The sequence below is a fragment of the Nerophis lumbriciformis genome, linkage group LG04 (assembly GCF_033978685.3).
Source record: "Nerophis lumbriciformis linkage group LG04, RoL_Nlum_v2.1, whole genome shotgun sequence".
In the NCBI taxonomy this organism is placed as follows: Eukaryota; Metazoa; Chordata; class Actinopteri; order Syngnathiformes; family Syngnathidae; genus Nerophis; species Nerophis lumbriciformis.
In genome coordinates, this window is record NC_084551.2 from 14,602,973 (window position 1) to 14,623,978 (window position 21,006).

Consider the following 21,006-nt stretch of genomic DNA (forward strand, 5'->3'; position numbering starts at 1 on the left):
TTTGTCAACAGTGTGAGTCAGGGAGCCTGGTGGGAAATCCCTCATCTGTTACTGCAGCGTGAATACTATGAAGACACAACACAACTCTTAATTCTGACCGACTCCATAAAGAAAAATATGGTATGTTGGATAATTTCTTCCTTAGTGCGCCGTACAGCTAGATAAGGATGTTAATATCTCGCTTTAAGAATATCAGTCAAAGGTTTGAGAGCCAACCCAGACAATCAACCATAAGTCATGATTGAGTCAGAGACTGATGCCTCTCAACCAAACCGGTGTTGTTTTGGTTTGTGGGTGTAAAATCCCTTGAGCATGTTCGGTCACATGAAACACACATTTTGGGGAAATATGTTCAAAGACCCATGTTCGCAGTTCCATTTCATCTTCTATGGTTATCATTACACTTCTCCTCTCTGCCATTACTGGTACCCTTCTGTGGTGGCATCACATCAACACAAGAAGGGCAGAGCATAAGTCGAACACACTTGTGGAGTTATTCCTCTTTATAAATTCAGCCAGCCGAAGTCTCGCAAGACTTGCTGGTGTCTTGCAAGATGTTGACGGTTTTAAGTTTTGCTTGACTTTTGAGGCAGATTTCCCCCCCAAGATTTGTGTTGAACGTCAGTTTTTACAACTAACTGGCTGTTTAACCATGTGGGAGTATTAGGGTGAGAGATTATATGACAGGCTGTTTTACATGATGTAGATCACTTGAACAAATCAGATTAAATCTGTAGGATAAGAAAGGTATGAGTTAATAAGCCGTGAAGAAATATGTCGTAATTTTAGGTGAGGAAGTGAAAGAGCATAAATGGTCACAAATAATATGTAGTTGGGAGTACATTTGTGAAGGTGCATGATAATTTACAGAATAGAATGCTTTGTCCAAACACAGCTGTGGAAGTGTTGGGCATATGAGTGTTTGCACACATGCACGCACACACACAATCAGGCGTGTATGGTATATTAACCAAAGATTGAACTCTTTGGGATGAATGCCAGGCGTCATGTTTGGAGAAAACCAGGCACCGCTCATCACCAGGCCAATAACATCCTTACAGGGAGGCATGGTGGTGGCAGCATCATGCTGCGGGGATGTTTTTCAGCGGCAGGAACTGGGACACCAGTCGGGATAGAGAGAAAGATGAATGCAGCCAAATACTGAGACATCCTGGATGAAAACCAACATTTCTCATCCAACCTGATGGAGCTTCAGAGGTGCTGCAGAGAGGAATGGGCCAAACTGCCCAAAGATAGGTGTGCCAAGCTTGTGGCATCGTATTAACAAAGACTTGAGGCTATAATTCCTGCCAAATGTGCATTAACAAAGTATTATGGCTAGAATACTTACATACATGTGATTTTTTTTTTATTTTATTAAATAAATGTGCAAAGTTAAAAAAACAACAACAACAAAAAAACGTTTCACGTCAGCATTATGGGGTATTTATCTGTATATTTTTAGGACACAAATGAATGTATTTCATTTTAGAATAAGGCTGTGACATATCAAAATGTGGAAGAAGTGACGCGCTGTGGCTTCTTTCTGAATGCACTGTATAAGAAGCCCAAGCGTTTCTTTCTTTGATCTTCAAATCCCTTTAAATATGCCTTTTACAGTTTTTTCAGGATTTTATGACTGGCCGGTGACCAGAGTCAACCTCTAATCTCGGCCAAAGTCAGCTGGGATAAGCTCAAGCTCACCAGTCATCCCAATGTGAACAAGCAGTATAGAACATGGATAAATGGATAAACGTGCAGCTACACACCATCACATCTTCTCTAAGCATCTTCCTGTTGGGAAATGTTGAGTGAGGTGACTTATGAGAGAGCACTATTTGTTGAATTCGTACCTGCAAAAGTTTCCCATGCAGATAGCACCACAAAAACACTTTCTATTTAAGTTACGAAGAAAAAAAACTAATATTTTACAATATAAAGCGGGGAAAATAATTGAGCAAATATGCTCGGCATGCAGCGAATACTAACCAACAATAGGCTGGGTTCTTCTATACTCCTGTCCATTAGTTTCACCTGGTCTCATAAGACATGCTCTGTTTCTGTGTCTGCCAATCAGTTCCCATGCAGCCAACACATTCTCCACAGGTGTGTGGTTCACCCATTTAGTCTGACTCTTCTTCGTGACTCAGTTGGAGTACTGTGCTCTCTCATAGTTGTTGTCTTTTTCTTTATTTGATACATTGAACAAAGAGGGCACAGTCTACCAAGTCAAATTGATTTTATTTTTCCTACTTGGCCATTAAAGCTGATTCTGAGTCTGATGTTGCTCTGGATTGGTTGTTTTTGCTAGTATGTCATCCTTCATTCCTCTCAATGAGTCGTTGCTCTTTGAAATAGGCCCAACATATTTACGTGTGAGCTGCTTGTCTGTATTTGGCTTCATTAGCTTAGTCTAAGTCAAACAAATCAAGACTCTGATGGGACAGGCCAAAAGAAAACCACCATATAAAATACTTACAGACACTTCTTGTTTCTTCTTGAATATGACCACTCCTATGGTAAGAAGGTGCATACTCCCAGGGGAAACAACAGGAATTTTGCAGCTGTTGCTGTTTTACCTAATTTTGCGAGGCCCCTGTCAGTCAGAGGCCCTTGGAATTGTTCTTTACAGCGTTCCATACACTAACTGATTTTGGGCGAGACACAATCCCAGGGCACTGCATAAAAACAACTATTCTTATTTTCACCTATAGACTCTACAATTAATCTCACATTTGTATCTTTTGGAATGAAAGAAGTCGGAAAAACCCCACATACCGTATTTTTCGGAGTATAAGTCGCACCGGAGTATAAGTCGCACCTGCCGAAAATGCATAATAAGGAAAAGAAAAAACATATATAAGTCGCACTGGAGCCCGGCCAAACTATGAAAAAAAACTGCGACTTATAGTCCGAAAAATACGGTAATCTTTTCACACAGAAGTCCAAGCCAGATTTGGCCCTCAGTATGTGCGGTATGGTATATCCTACATTTTTTTTTATCAAGTTCTCATTTATTCAGACATTTAAACATTTGACAGATGAAGAAAGACACACAGTATGAAATGGAATAGAAAGAAGCTAAAGCTTATTACACTTATCTATTTACAAAAAAACCCCAGAAAAAACTACCAATGTCTTATGCATGCATTTGTACAATTTTGTTGTATTATTTGCTTAATACAGTTGTACTTTAACTTAGAAGTGTTTTTAGATAAGAGCTGTCTCTCAGCTAATTGTTATGCTTTAGTTGGTGCAGCAAATATCACAGCAGACCCCGTAAGATCCGCCAACAACATCACTCAGTAGCATCAGCTTATAGCCCAATATTGACAAAATTTAGTTTTCCATCCATTGGAACAAAGAAAGGGAGTGTGAAGGACAGTGCTGAAAAGAAGTGGATGATCTTCATTGTATTAAAGAAATCATCAATAAATGACAGTGTGTAGTCATCTTGGCGAAGCAGTACACTGCTCGTCCGCACCATACTGAAGGGTCTAACATCAGCCAGGAATGTTAAAATATTTAAACAGCGGACATTTATCTATGAAATAATGGATGGTGTGTTTGACAGTGAAGCAGCTGGAAGGCGATTCCGCAGAAGTTCACTCTCCAAAGTAAATAATGTACATTATTTTTACATTACTTCATAAAACTACTGTAGTTAGTACAATCTATTGTATATTGTATATTACATTATCATATATTGACTATTTAAAAGTTTGTTTTTTGTTTTAAAAGTCATGTTATATGTTAAATTTGTGCTGTTTTTGGGGCCAAGCATCGATTAAATTGATTTGATTTGAGATACAAGTGTTTGAGTTAAGAGCTCTGTTACAGAACCAAGTGAGGGCATGAGTATTGAAGTCAAAAAATTATGCAATTTGTTATTCTTATAGCCAGACCTGCGTGTTTATTTCGTACCTGACGGTTGCCTCGTACTCGACATAATAATACGAAGGCAACACTTTTAGCCGAAGCCGTCAGGTACGGAAATAAACACACAGGTCTGGCTATAAGAATAACAAATTGATGTTTTATTATGTTTGTTGGCACCCATGAAGTCTGCCGTGATAGTGATGTTAAAAAAAGGGACCCTTGTGATGCTTAAAATGATCAAAATATGTAATTATTAAATGTTAATGTAAACGTGCCTGTTACTACATTATATATATATACTTGCATCATGTATATAAAACCTTAATGGAGGTGTTTGGAGGTTTTTTAAGGGCAGAATGAAGCGGCTCCCATAGGCTCCATTGTACGCAGACTTTTGATCACACTTACCTAATATTTAGAATGCAAAAAAAAAAAAATAGAACCGTCGCCATGTCTGTCATAATGATTGTGAACGATAGGCAAAATCCCAAAAAAGTGCAGTTCCCCTTTAAGATCGGTTCATGAATAAGGCCAGATGTCCCAAAAGGTCACAGAAGTTGTGGCAGTGTTGAGTAATTGAGTTCATGCTTCCCTGCAACTATGTACATGTATATTACCTAAAGCCCCTTACAGCTATAATCAGTCCATCAATCTCTGAGCCTGTAATTATTCATTTCACACCAATCTGGCTACATTTTACTGCATAGCCCTGTTGTTCCCTGTATTTGAGAAGTTACCCAGTTATTACAATGTACGGCTCCTTGGCCTGCTCTATTCTCGTTCGGACAAGGATTAACTAAGCCTCAACACATTTTGGCCGTAATAATTCTATGGTGCCAAAATAAACGGATTGGTATTAGTACTCCCTAAAAAACAAAGCTTTTAACTGAACTTATTGACCCCTTTTAAAGTCTGCAAATGAAATCTATAGCTTTGGTAGTCTGATTCATTTTCAATAAGGTTCAGTCTTCATGACCAGTTATTACATGGACACTTAAATAGCATGAAACCCCAAATTCCACTCATAAAAGCTAAATCAATCACTCGTGAATTCATTTCCAGACCGCTGATTTGTCTGCATTGCCCACTGCATGTGTACCATTGATAGCTAAAAGCAAGGAAGTGGGCAAATAATTACTTCCAAGCCAAAAGGTACATACCTTTCTGTCACAGCCTTCATAAATTCATCCAGCAGGTCATCATAGTCTTGGCCTCGCACTCGCTCATGTCTGAGTCCAATGTAAAGTGGATCCTGCAACAGTGCCTAAAAATATACACAAGTAGAGGACAAAAGAGAGGATATTGTTTAATATTATGACTACATTCTAGAACGATAAGGTGAGTAATGGTCCACCGGTTCCACATGAAACACATTTTGTTCACATGTTTCTTGTGGCGAGTGCTGGCGTAGTTGTTTAGTGCGATGAGAACAACCAGAAGCTCTGCTAATTTGCCTGCCAAAATTATTTCTATGCATTTTTCATATCCTTTTGAATTACAACTGACAGGGACAGAGACTGTCCCAAAGATTCCCTCGTTGGACTGACCGTGCACAAACGACTTGGGGAGCTTTGAAGTTGTAATCCAAAAAGCCGGGCAGCTGTTTCCATGCCTCATTTGAGCGAGCGTCCTTTACTTCCCATGCATTTTGGAATACATAATTACACAGTTGCTCGAAAGGGAGTAAAGCTGGGAGAGCGAAGCTGCCACCTTTTCCATCGCAAGGTCAAGAACCGTAGTGTCCCAGAGCGTTATTTATATGAAGCTGACAAGTCATTTCCTGGCAGGCATGTATTGGGACAGTCACAGACAGGAGGTGGCCAAGGTAAACTGTAACTTAACCAAGCAAAACGTGATCTTTTCATCACCACGTTGGTGATTCTTTCAAAACTGATGCAATCGCATGCAATGTCAATAGTCTTAGCGAGGGCAATTCATGAATTAATCTGCATCTGTACTGTATCACTACTGGGTTAAACAAGAACAAATAGCGCTGCTTGTCTTTAATTTACAAACCCCGTTTCCATATGAGTTGGGAAATTGTGTTAGATGTAAATATAAACGGAATACAATGATTTGCTAATAATTTTCAACCCATATTCAGTTGAATATGCTACAAAGACAAAATATTTGATGTTCAAACTGATAAACATTTTTTTTTGTTGCAAATAATCATTAACTTTAGAATTTGATGCCAGCAACACGTGACAAAGAAGTTGGGAAAGGTGGCAATAAATACTGATAAAGTTGAGGAATGCTCATCAAACACTTATTTGGAACATCCCACAGGTGAACAGAAATTGGGAACAGGTGGGTGCCATGATTGGGTATAAAAGTAGATTCCATGAAATGCTCAGTCATTCACAAACAAGGATGGGGCGAGGGTCACCACTTTGTCAACAAATGTGTGAGCAAATTGTTGAACAGTTTAAGAAAAACCTTTCTCAACCAGCTATTGCAAGGAATTTAGGGATTTCACCAACTACGGTCCATAATATCATCAAAGGGTTCAGAGAATCTGGAGAAATCACAGCACATAAGCAGCTAAGCCTGTGACCTTCGATCCCTCAGGCTGTTCTGCATCAACAAGTGACATCAGTGTGTAAAGGACATCACCACATGGGCTCAGGAACACTTCAGAAACCCACTGTCAGTAACTACAGTTGGTCGCTACATCTGTAAGTGCAAGTTAAAACTCTCCTATGCAAGGCAAAAACCGTTTATCAACAACACCCAGAAACGCCGTCGGCTTCGCTGGGCCTGAGCTCATCTAAGATGGACTGATACAAAGCGGAAAATTGTTCTGTGGTCTGACGAGTCCACATTTCAAATTGTTTTTGGAAACTGTGGACGTCGTGTCCTCTGGACCAAAGAGGAAAAGAACCATCCGGATTGTTATAGGCGCAAAGTTGAAAAGCCAGCATCTGTGATGGTATGGGGGTGTATTAGTGCCCAAGACATGGGTAACTTACACATCTGTGAAGGCACCATTAATGTTGAAAAGTACATGCAGGTTTTGGAGCAACGTATGTTGCCATCCAAGCAACGTTACGATGGACGCCCCTGCTTATTTCAGCAAGACAATGCCAAGCCACGTGTTACATCAATGTGGCTTCATAGTAAAAGAGTGCGGGTACTAGACTGGCCTGCTTGTAGTCCAGACCTGTCTCCCATTGAAAATGTGTGGCGCATTATGAAGCCTAAAATACCACAACGGAGACCCCCGGACTGTTGAACAACTTAAGCTGTACATCAAGCAAAAATGGGAAAGAATTCCACCTGAGAAGCTTAAAAAATTGGTCTCCTCAGTTCCCAAACAATTACTGAGTGTTGTTAAAAGGAAAGGCCATGTAACACAGTGGTGAACATGCTCTTTCCCAACTACTTTGGCACGTGTTGCAGCCATGAAATTCTAAGTTAATTATTATTTGCAAAAAAAAAATAAAGTTTATGAGTTTGAACATCAAATATCTTGTCGTTGTAGTGCATTCAATTGAATATGGGTTGAAAAGGATTTGCACATCATTGTATTCCGTTTATATTTACATCTAACACAATTTCCCAACTCATATGGAAACGGGGTTTGTAACAAACAATATAGGTGATGTTGACATTCTTGGACATGCATCCTCTATCATTATGAACTAAAACAAAAACTTAAATTCAATACAGAAAAAAGCTAGTACAACTATTGCAAAGAATGAACCGACACTTATCAGCTATGAGAAGTGAAAAACGCTTAGCGTTCTGGTCGGCTTGCTTGACAGTTTGCCAGCACAGCTCATTTTCTTTCCCCCTTACCCACTCAAGGTTGAATATAATCCTATAATAGCAGTCAATTTTATCATCATTAAGAGCTAAAAACCAGGCTCCCGTATGAAAGCAGCCTCCACAAGACCTCTGCATGGCTTAAGACACATATAGTTTACGTGTCAATTGGCCTGCCATCTCCTACTAAAGAATAATATACAAATGGAAAATCCAACCAACACACAGACTGCAGTGTAATCTATTCAGTAGTTGTTTTATAAAAGTTGCATGTGCAGCAAGTATATGTGCATTCACTTGCAAGTTAAACCCAATCTATAGAAGGAAAACAGCTTGCTTTTCTGGTTGTATGTACTATTAAAGTATAGTATGGTAAAAGTTTCAGGGTCAGTGACAAATGTGCTTCTAAAAAGTGTGTGCTCACTGTTTGGTACTGAGAAACATAAAACTGAAACATTTATAATATATAAAATATCATCTTGGACTTCTACATAACATTGTTTAATTTAGTAACATTGCTTTCAGATGTGCCACCTGACTTTTGCAACTAATTTCAAATTACAGAGGTTTATTTTGGGACATCTGTATTAGCTTTAGGATTTGCTAACCTAGTTTAGACTTTACATGACACTTTTAAGTAGAGGTTCCCCTCTAATACTGAAAACATTGGCGCTCATTTCATAGTTCTGTGCATAAAAATGATTAGATATTCATTCATTCATTCATTTTCTACCGTTGTCCCTTTTGGGGTCGTGGGGGGGTGCTGGAGCCAATCTCAGCTGCATTCGGGCGGTAGGCAGGGTACACCCTGGACAAGTCGCCACCTCATCGCAGGGCCAACACAGATAGACAGACAACATTCACACTCACATTCACATACTAAGGCCAATTTAGTGTTGCCAATCAACCTATCCCCAGGTGCATGTCTTTGGAGGCTGGAGGAAGCCGGAGTACCCGGAGGGAACCCACGCAGTCACGGAGAGAACATGCAAACTCCACACAGAAAGACCCTGAGCCCGGGGATCGAACCCATCACCTTCGTATTGTGAGGCACATGCACTAACCCCTGTGTCATCGTGCTGCCCTCTACAGGTATCATTTCCCTTAAAATAGTAGTGATTTAGGATTGTTTTCTATGAGTTTCAGCACATACTGGAAAGCCTAATTTAGGTCTAAAATGTGGCATCACCTACAGAAATGTAATATTGTGTAGCATGTGTTTTGGTAGCATCTTCATCCTGAATTCCAATATGATCACGCATAATTTGAAGGAATGATCAAATATGTCATCCAGATGAATTGTTGCAGATTGCAGCAATACAACTAAAGAAAGGGTCAGCCTGCATACACACTTTGAAAGTATGCACCTCTCCAGTCAAATTGACTCGTGCAAAAATGGAACGAACCCAGCAAGAGGAGTTTAATTTGCAGCAATTGTTTTAATGATTTTGACTTCAAAGAAGAAGGGTTTTGGTCGAAGTTTGGATGGAAAACATGTTAAAGACCCATCCATCCATCCATTTTCTACCGCTTATTCCCTTCGGGGTCGCAGGGGGCGCTGGAGCCTATCTCAGCTACAATCAGGCGGAAGGCGGGGGGTACACCCTGGACAAGTCGCCACCTCATCGCAGGGCCAACACAGATAGACAGACAACATTCACACTCACATTCACACACTAGGGCCAGTTTAGTGTTGCCAATCAACTTATTCTCAGGTGCATGTCTTTGGAGGTGGGAGGAAGCCGGAGTACCCGGAGGGAACCCACACAGTCACGGGGAGAACATGCAAACTCCACACAGAAAGATCCCGAGCCTGGGATTGAACCCCAGATTACTCAGCACCTTGGTATTGTGAGGCAGACGCACTAACCCCTGTTCCACCGTGCTTCCCCTGTTAAAGACCCAACCAAGCCAAATGCAATCCTGAAAATCAACAGCACACACGAGGGGAGAAAGACTGAGTCAGAACCTGCAGAAAAACGGAGAAAGAAGAGCAGATATGGCGCTCAAAGAAGACAGAAAAATATGTTTAGCTGCCAGTATTCAATTGTGTGTCCTCTTCTACTGATGTTTTACTCAAGATGTTTGAAAGAGCATGAGGGAACTCTATGGAAACTCTATGTCTATGGAAGAGCAGGGAAGTCTGGAAATGGTGAATCTTTCAAATGTCTTTTTTTGCTCATGATGTTACCCATATCAGTTTTGAAGTAATCATGGACCAAAGTGACACAAACATGCAATTAAGTGATCAAAATAATAGTTTTACATGCCTTTATCCATACTCTATGAGGGGGAATGGGCTCCATTTCTGTAGATGACATCACACCAAGAGGGGACGGCATATCAATTCTGCCGATGGACAGGGGGTGCTCCAAGTACAGTTGGCTAGCTACCCATTACTCAAAAACTAATTGACATCATGGAAAATGACTGCAAGATTAATTTTCAGAGCAACAAAACAAAACGAGAACGTGTTAGTGAAATGTCGGTCATCTGGAGACTGTGGACCCTTTGACAGTTCCGTACAGTAGATTCTACCACCATACATAAATAAGAACGTGACTAAAAAAAAGATCAACTTTAAAGAGTCAAGTTACATATGGAATGACTTCATTACATTATTTAAAAATGAAAAGGCTCTCAATAATGTGCATGTCATTGACAGTGACACATAACATGCATTATTAAATGATGAGGTGGTTAGAACGCGCACATACTTTGCAAGTAGTAGAAGGATTATTTTGTTTATTAGGCATGCATCTGTAAATCCCTGCTTCTTCTCACCCTTCACAATAAATACAAATATACAATAAACAGAAGAAATTACTTGACATTTTATGACTAATCTAAAAGTTGAAATAAGATCCATCATTGTGATATTTGAGAGTAAGGTATAACCATCTGTGTGTTTAAACCCAGTTTTATACATTTAGCGACTCATGGAATTGTGCATTATGTGAAAAATATGGCTTCAGTAAATCATGGGCCAGCTGTGGGCAGGTCTGGGTCACAAAGTCCATGTTTTTATTTGTATTTTTAGTCCCTGTCTGACTGTGTGTATACACTGTCTGTATCTGTTGGCAGAATTTGCAGGTTTTGAATGTTGATTGGCAATACTAAATGTTCCCTAGTGTGTGAATGTGAGTGTGAATGTTGTCTGTCTATCTGTGTTGGCCCTGTGATGACATGGCGACTTGTCCAGGGTGTACCCCGCCTTCCGCCCGAAAGCAGCTGGGATAGGCTCCAGCACCCCCCGTGACCCCGAGAAGGATAAGCGGTAGAAAATGGATGGATGGATGAATAATATATTTTAGATTTCAGTGTAAATATTATTTAAGTAAGTAAATTAAGAAAGTAGAGAGGTAACACTTTTCTTTTTTGCACAAATAGGCTTTTAAATTCTACTGCTTCAATATCAAGTAATACTCAAGAACTTTATGACTTTTATGCTTAAATTACATATGTAATTTCTTCAAGTAAATTCATGTAAAACATTTACAAAATATTCCTATGTGACATTCTGACGAAATTGCATTTGTGTTAAATTATTGGGGTTTTATTTTAAGTTGATTTAAAAAAAAAAAAAAAAAAAAAAAAAATTGCGATTATTTGTCATTAATCACAATGCAAAAGTGTGATTAATCTGATTACAAAATTAATCATTTGAAATCATTTATTTTACATTCATTAAGGAATTGAATTAATGCTGTAATCCTATTTTGTTTCAGATATAATACTTTATATTACCGATACCTGCTGACATGACATTTACTTCACAGATAAAATAAAAAGTCCTCAAAAGGCAAATTATGGCAAAAAAAAAATGCAGGTTTTTAGGTATACAAATTAAATACATTTAAATAAATGTAGGTTTATGACACAGGGGAATGTTAGCAAGTCGACTGAAAGAAGAAGAGCAGCTACAGTCAGTTGATCTCAACACTGTCATTAGTAGTTTTACATCAATTGTATACGTGTGGTAAAGTGCACCAAAAATGGTAAATACCATATTTGCATCATTCTATAGCCAAAGTGTATTCATTTAAAAAAAATTTTTTTTTTTTTTTTTAGATTGAAGCTGATCTGCAGCAGCTGAGTCATCGTATGTCTGTTATGGAAAAATAAATAACATCTTCTGGCAGGCCCAGCTCAGCTGTGTCAGCCACAGAACTCTTCAAGTCCACTGCGCCTTTAATCAACATGGATACAGTACACAGAGAGTTTTGTCTGTATATATATATATATATATATATAAACGTGCACGCTGACTATTCTTAGTGTGCTTAAAGCTGCAGACACATGTGCTGGCCTGCCCACAATTTAGATAAAGGACCAGGACTAGCAGGCTGCTGTTCACATAACCTGGCACAGGAAAAAGGTATTTTTCCAGCTGGCAACCTTCAGTGGCAAAGCAAACGTCTCCAAAGGGTCAAATGTGAGATTAGGCTGTGGCTCTTTGAGGCCAAGTGTTCCTGCGTATACTAGAATAAGGTTTTACTACATACGTATAAAATACTAAACGGTCTAGCTCCATCCTATCTTGCCGATTGTATCATACCATATGTCCCGGTCAGAAATCTGCGTTCTAAGAACTCTGTTAGAGATGCTACCTCAGTAGAAGCATTTAAGTCCCATCTTAAAACTAATTTGTATACTCTAGCCTTAATATAGACCCCTCTTTTAGACCAGTTGATCTGCCGTCTCTTTTCTGCTCTGCCCCCCTCTCCTGCATGGAGAGGGGGGTAAGAGTGCTTGTGCAGCCCTTTGAGACACTTGTGATTAAAGGCCTACTGAAACCCACTACTACCGACCACGCAGTCTGATAGTTTATATATCAATGATGAAATCTTAACATTGCAACACATGCCAATACGGCCGGGTTAGCTTACTAAAGTGCAATTTTAAATTTTGCGCGGAATATCCTGCTGAAAACATCTCGGTATGATGACGTCAGCGCGTGACGTCACAGATTGTAGAGGACATTTTGGGACAGTCGTCTGTTTTCATCGCAAAATTCCACAGTATTCTGGACATCTGTGTTGGTGAATCTTTTGCAATTTGTTCAATGAACAATGGAGACAGCAAAGAAGAAATCTGAAGGTGGGAAGCGGTGTATTGCGGCCGACTGCAGCAACACAAACACAGCCGGTGTTTCATTGTTTACATTCCCAGAAGATGACAGTCAAGCTTTACCATTGGCCTGTGGAGAACTGGGACAACAGAGACTCTTACCAGGAGGACTTTGAGTTGGATGCGCAGACGCGGTACCGTGAGTACGCATGCAGCTGCGGCTTCCAAACATTTGATCGCTTGCCCGTACGTGCGTGCCGCTATGTGCATGTCACATACGTAACTTTGGGGACTTTGGGGAAATATATGTGCTGTATGAACTTTGGGGAGGTGAACGGTACTTTGGGCTGTGGGATTGAGTGTGTTGTGCAGGTGTTTGAGTTGTATTGGCGGGTTACATGGACGGGAGAGGGGAGGTGTTTGTTATGCGGTATTCATTTGTGGGATATAAAATATAAGCCTGGTTGTGTTGTGGCTAATAGAGTATATATATGTCTTGTGTTTATTTACTTTCTACTACTAGTCATTCCCAGCTGAATATCAGGTCCCACCCGCCTCTCGCAGCACCTTCCCTATCTGAATCGCTCCCACTGCCCTCTAGTCCTTCACTCTCCCTTTCCTCATCCACAAATCTTTCATCCTCGCTCAAATTAATGGGGAAACATCGCTTTCTCGGTCCGAATCGCTCTCGCTGCTGGTGGCCATGATTGTAAACAATGTGCGGATGTGAGGAGCTCCACAACCTGTGACGTCACGCTACTCGTCTGCTACTTCCGGTACAGGCAAGGCTTTTTTTATCAGCGACCAAAAGTTGCGAACTTTATCGTCGATGTTCTCTACTAAATCCTTTCAGCAAAAATATGGCAATATCGCGAAATGATCAAGTATGACACATAGAATGGACCTGCTATCCCCGTTTAAATAAGAAAATCGGATTTCAGTAGCCCTTTAAGGGCTATATAAATAAACTTTGATTGATTGATTGAGAATAATCAATTTAACTGTCGCAAATGTTATTGAGCACACCAATTCTCTTGCTTTTTAAAATTACAATTAAGTGATATGACTGTAAAAATGGCAAACTAGACTGACACTACTTTGTAGTACTGTAGTCGTTGTAAAATGTTTATGTTTGTAATGCACATCATCCTATTTCATAGCGGAGAAGCTGTCAAGTTGATTTTTTAAGAGAACTATCCCTCATGCTTGTGTAAGCACTTTGAATGCAGCAAATGAATGGCATACTCCGCCACATATGATTATGTAGTGTTTGTGGTTGAAAGTAAAAATGGTGAATTTAAAAATATTACGTACTCAAGAAATTGTTATGTATTATGATTTAAGTACGGGGCATGAATGGGTCCTGTGTGTATGTGATCTATTATATTTTCCCCAAATGTTTTGTCTCCTCCTGACTTAATGTGTCAGTGTTCCACATGCATTAGGATAGAGCGTTAAAGGCAGGCTCACATTCATTCCCATGAGAGTCAGTGGAGATGCATAAAGCCAAAATACTTGAACAAAAACCATAAAACTTCTCCTTCTAAGCCGAGACAGAAAACCTATGAATTAGCTGTGAAATATCAGCAAGATGTAATTACAACCAATTACTGCATCTCCTGCTGTTTGTTGGACCAATGGCCACAATTTCCACAGCCTGAATAAAGTTATGAGGGAGAAAGTGCTGCATGAAAAAGTAACTTATGCTATTTCAAATTTTAAAGTAAGCACTTTTGACCTTCATTTCAGATATTTGATCTTTCTGAGATTTCTATTTCTAATGTGTCTCTAATGAAAACCAGCATATACTGCAGTGGACATTTGTGTTTTGCATAACTAGACTTTTTTTTTTCTGGAATGTGTCAGTGTGAAAAAAGAAATAGGCCAAACACAAATGTCCACTGTTGGTTCTTTTGACAATTTATAGTGTAAGTACAGTACATAATATGTTTATATGCAGTCTAATTTATAATATAATGACAACATAATATCAATGTTCCAATAAGGTTTTTATGTTGCTTTATTAACTTTAAATGTATTGACTGTAAATTATGGTGAAAACTATTGACAGTTTAACAATATCAATACATTCTCTGTTCTCTTTAATTACGGACAATTGTTTGAGTAACAACTGAACAAAAGCAAACACTACCATCTACAGTAGGGAAGGTATTCATATGGCTGCATTCCTGGGTGGATCACATATGAGAGGAAGAGGGGGTTAATCATTTTGCAATGCAGTCTGCTGAAAATGATGGAAAGCCCCACTCTACATAGCAACTGATGCTGTGGTCAAAGTTGGAATTGCCACAAAACACATTTTAAGATATTCAACACTCTACTGCCGTCTGACGGCTGAAGTGGACAGTGCACCCACCCAATTTGTCACGTTTCATGTGTCAGGTAAACAGTGACGAATGGGGCCATATGAATCCCCTTCCTCATTCAAATCCTTTGGTTCTTGCCCTCAAAGTCCTCCCGTGTCCGGGGAATTATTTCCTGAGTTTCTAAACGTTAACAAAAACAGCAAAAAATATATCAACCTAATCACTCTAGTAATGATCAAAAACTGATATGTCCCTAGGCATCAAGACCACCAATGTATGGATCGATCGGCCCTCCTCTTACATACTGTAACAATGCTGACACACCAACTATTGTTGTTACAGTATATTACCTACTTGTTATTTTACCGTAAATACCTGCTTACTTTCTACTGTAACATGGTTACTTCTTAAACTTAACTAAGCACTTTTTTATTTGTGTTGTTTCAAGCTGGCTTCTCCTGGCTTGCTCTCGATGTGTAACATGTTTACTTCGTCCCCCAGTGATAATGTTAATTGACAATGATACTTATGATACTAAGAAATGCAGTTTATTTGCCTTAAGTGAGGTGAATATTATTAGCCTAGGTGAGTTTCTCCACACTGTGTACGGAGACACATAATCATCTGGGGGACTATAAATAAATACATGTTAGTCAGTGGGGATCGGCTTTTGTGATCGGCACTAAAAGGCATCAATCGTCATTCTTTTTCAGAAAAATTGGCCGATACTGATAGGTGGCCGATCAATTGGCACATCCCTACACTACAAACGATACTCACATAACATGTAATGGTGGTTCTTCAGTCAAAATGTTGCCTCAATTATGTTGTACAGACCATCTTCAATCCACTTTCTGACCGTCTCTTCAGGATGCGCTATTTTTTCTTATTTACGTGCCTCCACTTCGACAGCGTCTTCTCCCCACCCACTTTCTTGTAGCTTTTAGCGCTTCCATAGTGTACTGAGAAATTTAAGTTCTAACTAAACCCTACTTTGTATTAGACATGGCAACAGCGGAGGATGCATGTGCATGTACGAGCCAGTCTGCCGCACAACAAGAGGAAGCCAAAAAGAAGGAGCTTATTGACTCTGGTGTAGACTACAATGGCGGACGCGTGCAAGGCACTCTGGGTACATTTATACCATATATGGATAATCCGGTAATGCTTTTCCCAACCGGTGAGGTTACAAAATGGGACAATTCCAAATGGGTCGTTTGGTAGAAGTATGAAGGAAGGCAAGATTGTTTTAAAATATTTGAGGTCCAATTTTTAGGACTTATGCAGATCCCCAAAACAGGAGGTACCAATAGACAAGTGTGTTTTGCATAATAGGGCCCCTTTAATTCCCCCTTTTTGCTTACCTTATTGTCTGTGCCCACGTCCAGTAGCACAGGCAGACATTGTTGTGGAGGCACACCTCCGCAGGCTGTGTACAGGGCCAGCTTCCCCACTGGAATTCCAATCCCATTGCAGCCAAGGTCTCCCAAGCCTAAGATCCTCTCACCGTCGGTCACACACACAGCCTGTGGTTGTAGAAGATTTTCAATTATGTTTGAACTTGCACGGATGTTTAAATCAGCATATCCAATTTGTCCTCCTGAAAACCAGTGCACTACCAGTGGTGTATTTTTATTTGTCATCAGTTGCAAATTTCAGGAAATAATGGCGCTGTTATGCAAAATACAAATAGATAGATAGATAGATAGATAGATAGATAGATAGATAGATAGATAGTAGTACTTTATTGATTCCTTCAGGAGAGTTCCCTTAGGAGAGGACTCTGCAAGTTCTCAGGAGGTTACTCATCAATACATTTGTAATAATCAGAATGTGTGGTTTTAAATGTCAGTGATTTAGAGCAGTCTTCACATGATCAGCTTTCTTACTCAAAACGTGAAGACAATAACCTTCATGCCGCTGTAGTGGCTGCTGTTGGCAGGAGCTCTGTGCTCTTGTGTCATCCTTTTGTGTTCCTGATGTTTCCCTTTTGTTTTATTGTGGTTTTTTTTTTTGCCTTTTGGGACTGTGTGACAAGGGGTGGCACTTTCCTGACTTCTGCGGTGCTTTTTTGTGAACTTCTGGATCTGCCTCCCGGGAGCCTTTTGGACATGGAGACCAGCTGCTGGGACTCTGCCACACCAGAGTCTGTTTGGAGAGACTGGAGGAGATGCAGATGAAGAGACAGGACAAGCTTCACAGTGTCTTGGCTGAATGAGCAGGTATCGGACACTTCGGTCTCCTTAGACGCATTCTCGCTCATCCATGCAGACTGGACACTGGCCAGGAGTTGGTAGGCGGCCGAGGGTGGAGTCGGTTCTCTTGGTTGCTTTGTTGGGTCTGCTCCTATCTCTGGCCATGCCCCCCCCTCCCCAGCAGACGATGGCGTGGAACACCGCAGAGGCCACCACAGTGTATATGTTTAGGCTTTTGTTTGTTGTAGTTTTACTTTTGTGGCTGTGTGTAGAAGTGGCTGGTTGCATCAGCTGTGCTCTTTTAAGGTCTTTAAAGGGGAACATTATCACCAGACCTATGTAAGCGTCAATATATACCTTGATGTTGCAGAAAAAAGACCATATATTTTTTTAACCGATTTCCGAACTCTAAATGGGTGAATTTTGGCAAATGAAACGCCTTTCTATTATACGTCACATCGGGAAGCAATCCGCCATTTTCTCACTTTCGTCGGTGTGTTGTCGGAGGGTGTAACAACACGAACAGGGACGGATTCAAGTTGCACCAGTGGCCCAAAGATGCGAAAGTGGCAAGAAATTGGACGACATTTGTTCAAAATACGAGGCTGTGGGGAAAGCCGACGAACTGGTCAGTCGTTTGTTCCGCACACTTTACCGACGAAAGCTATGCTACGACAGAGATGGCAAGAATGAACCGAAGATGATCAAGAGAAGAATATCGACCCTAGCTTCCCTGGCCTGCTGACATCAACTCCAAAACTGGACAGATCAGCTTTCAGGAAAAGAGAGCGGATGAGGGTATGTCTACAGAATATATTAATTGATGAAAACTTTATTCATTACTCGCGGTATTACGTAAATTATTATACATAAACTGTTTACCAATAATTTAGCTTAAAAACATTTATTTTTTTCAATCATTCAAGTACATTCGGGTAGTCTTGTGTAATGCAGTATTTTGTGTCTATTTAGGTATGGTTAACCTGAGTGCTGAAATCGTGGAAAAATATATGTTCTTAGCGCGCCTGAAATGGGCTGTCTGCACTCTCAAAGTGCATGTTGTTGCCAAATGTATTTCATATGCTGTAAACCTAGTTCATAGTTGTTAGTTTCCTTTAATGCCAAACAAACACATACCAATCGTTGGTTAGAAGGCGATCGCCGAATTCGTCCTAGCTTTCCCCCGTGTCGCTGGCTGTCGTGTCGTTTTCGTCGGTTTCGCTTGCATACGGTTCAAACCGATATGGCTCAATAGCTTCAGTTTCTTCTTCAATTTCGTTTTCGCTACCTGCCTCCACACTACAACCATCCATTTCAATACATGCGTAATCTGTTGAATCGCTTAAGTCGCTGAAATCCGAGTCTGAATCCGAGCTAATGTCGCTATAGCTTGCTGTTCTATGCGCCATGTTTGTTTGTGTTGGCATCACTGTGTGACGTCACAGGAAAATGGACGGGTGTGTATATAACGATGGTTAAAATCAGGCACTTTGAAGCTTTTTTTTAGGGATATTGCGTGATGGGTAAAATTTTGAAAAAACTTCGAAAAATAAAATAAGCCACTGGGAACTGATTTTTAATGGTTTTAACCCTTCTGAAATTGTGATAATGTTCCCCTTTAAGGTCTTTAATGTCCTTTGTGTTCTTTGATGTTTCCCTCTTACACACATGTTTATGTATGTTATGGCTATGAGGTTTGGCCTCAGTCTTGACCCCCTCTCCAGGGGCCCAGGCTTAGACTGAATTTTTTTTTTCTCACCCCATCCCCAGGGTTTACCTGTTTCTCACCTTTTTTGTAAGGGGCGCCAGAAGTTGGCAGACCCGTCAGCGATCCTGTTCTGTCTCCCTGTAATGTTTGTCTGATCGTGAATGGGATTGTGCTGAAAATCTTAGATTCCTCTCTAAGATTATTAAAGTATTTCGGATTCTGATTCTGATATATTTGATTGACTTAGTATGCAAATGTTGATGTTTGACAGAATGTCAATAAAGACTTATCAGTGGATGTCTGATTGATATCTGAGCTAAGAACATAGTGGCTGTGAGGCAGACTAACCACATATCCACATTGCCGCTTGATGCAGATCAAACATAATGAAATACACATTGATACAGCTTAAATAAAGTCGATATTTACCTTGATGTCCTTTTCTGGCCAATTCTGAAGTAGTGATGCAATGTGGCCACGATCATGGATAGTGATGAATAGCCCCCTGGAAGAAGAGTAGTGAAGAGATGACACTACTTTTTTTTTTTTTTTTTACATATTTTATAACATTTTATTACAACTATTCAAAAAAAGAGACATGTCACAAACAAGAACATAATAAACGGGGCACTTTGTACTTGAAAGAAAAACGGTTGTTGAGCTCTGTTTAGAAGTAAATCTGCCATTGCTTTTGAACCTTTACTTCTTCTAAGCGGGACTTATTCAAAACTGATGGCATTTTGGGCTGAGGACTTAAATGTTGAGCCACAGGGCGTTTGCTGTGGAACCCCCAAGCTCCCCAAATAGATTTTCATCTTATTACCCACTCCTGCCGCTAAATCCACTTTTTCCGTTTCCTACTGCCTGGCATTAATGTCCTGTGTGGCGAGACAATCCGGGTGAAAGACATTGTGTGTGTGCCTGTGTGAGGTGTGTGCCTGGGATCCACCCACAGTGTTTTCTTCTCAATAAACCCATCTGTTATCAGCATAGGACATCACGTTCCGTGCTAGCAATTGTAAAATAAGTAAGACAAATCCAAGAAGAGAAGTTGTCGAGATAAAGACAAATGTTTCCAATAAAAATGAACTGAGAAAGGTTCATGTTCGTAAACCATGGACAAAATAGAAAATGCGGAAATGTACATACCGTGGAACTTTGATTTACGAACCCCACACTATATGAAATTTTTGATTTACGAACCACAGACCGAAAAAAAAAAATGTTTTCGTCTCTGTGTATGAAGGTTTCATCCACCCGTTTTGTGCCTGCAAGGTAGCCATTTTGTGCCTGTAGTACATCCATTGTGGGCGGACTTATCAATCTCCCCAGTGCTGCTGTTAGCTCCTGTGCTTGGTGCTACTTTATGCGTTTTAAGTGTTTTTTTAGCATTCTTACAGCATGCTTTGTGTTTTTCTAGGTCAATATGAGTCCAAAGAAAGCAATAGACAAGCGATGTGTGGTTTGAAACATTCAGAAAGTATTCACAGCGTTGTCGACACTGCCAGCCCCCACCCTTTCCCACTTTCTTTGGCAAAACAAAGCAGATAAACCAACAGGGAGTTTTGTGACTTCAAACTGCGAGTGCACCCAAGGCTAGTGGCAGTGTGTATCGGCACGGAAAGTTTAGCTGTTGTTGTTTTTTGTCTTTGTCATTAAATTGATCCGTCACCTCCTTCTTATGTTTGTTTGATGTACAGTACTGTATAGCGCTTTATATTGCTTTCTAAGTGTGTAAACAAAAGAACCAACTAAGTCCGTAAATCTGGGTTCCACCACGTGTCTTACTAAAAGTAACAACTATAATAGAAATATACAAACCTACAGTACAACAACAACGGTAAGACACTGCATTAACTATTATTTATTGTGTGTTACACAGTGTTGAGAACCTGTTTAAGAACTGAGTTTAAGTCTATTTTTAATATTTAATGTTAAATTATGTACTGCGTATATTAGGGATGTCCCGATCCGATATTTGGATTGGATCGGGACGGATCCAACGCACCGATTTAAATAATACATTCCACTTTTCTGCTGCTCCGTAATTTCCGTTCCG

The 21,006-nt window shown here is 40.1% G+C and overlaps 1 protein-coding gene across 2 annotated transcripts in view; it reads right to left on the reverse strand.

Annotated features, from left to right (window-relative positions):
• me1 (malic enzyme 1, NADP(+)-dependent, cytosolic) overlaps positions 1-21,006 on the reverse strand; it is a 227,982-nt gene that overhangs the window by 28,602 nt on the left and 178,374 nt on the right. For both annotated transcript variants that reach the window (XM_061949543.2, XM_061949551.2), the window contains 3 exons: positions 19,377-19,452; positions 16,409-16,570; positions 5,040-5,143 (listed from right to left, as the gene is read on the reverse strand). In XM_061949543.2, coding sequence (XP_061805527.2) covers positions 5,040-5,143; positions 16,409-16,570; positions 19,377-19,452 — 342 coding nt within the window. The remainder of the gene's footprint in view (positions 1-5,039; positions 5,144-16,408; positions 16,571-19,376; positions 19,453-21,006) is intronic.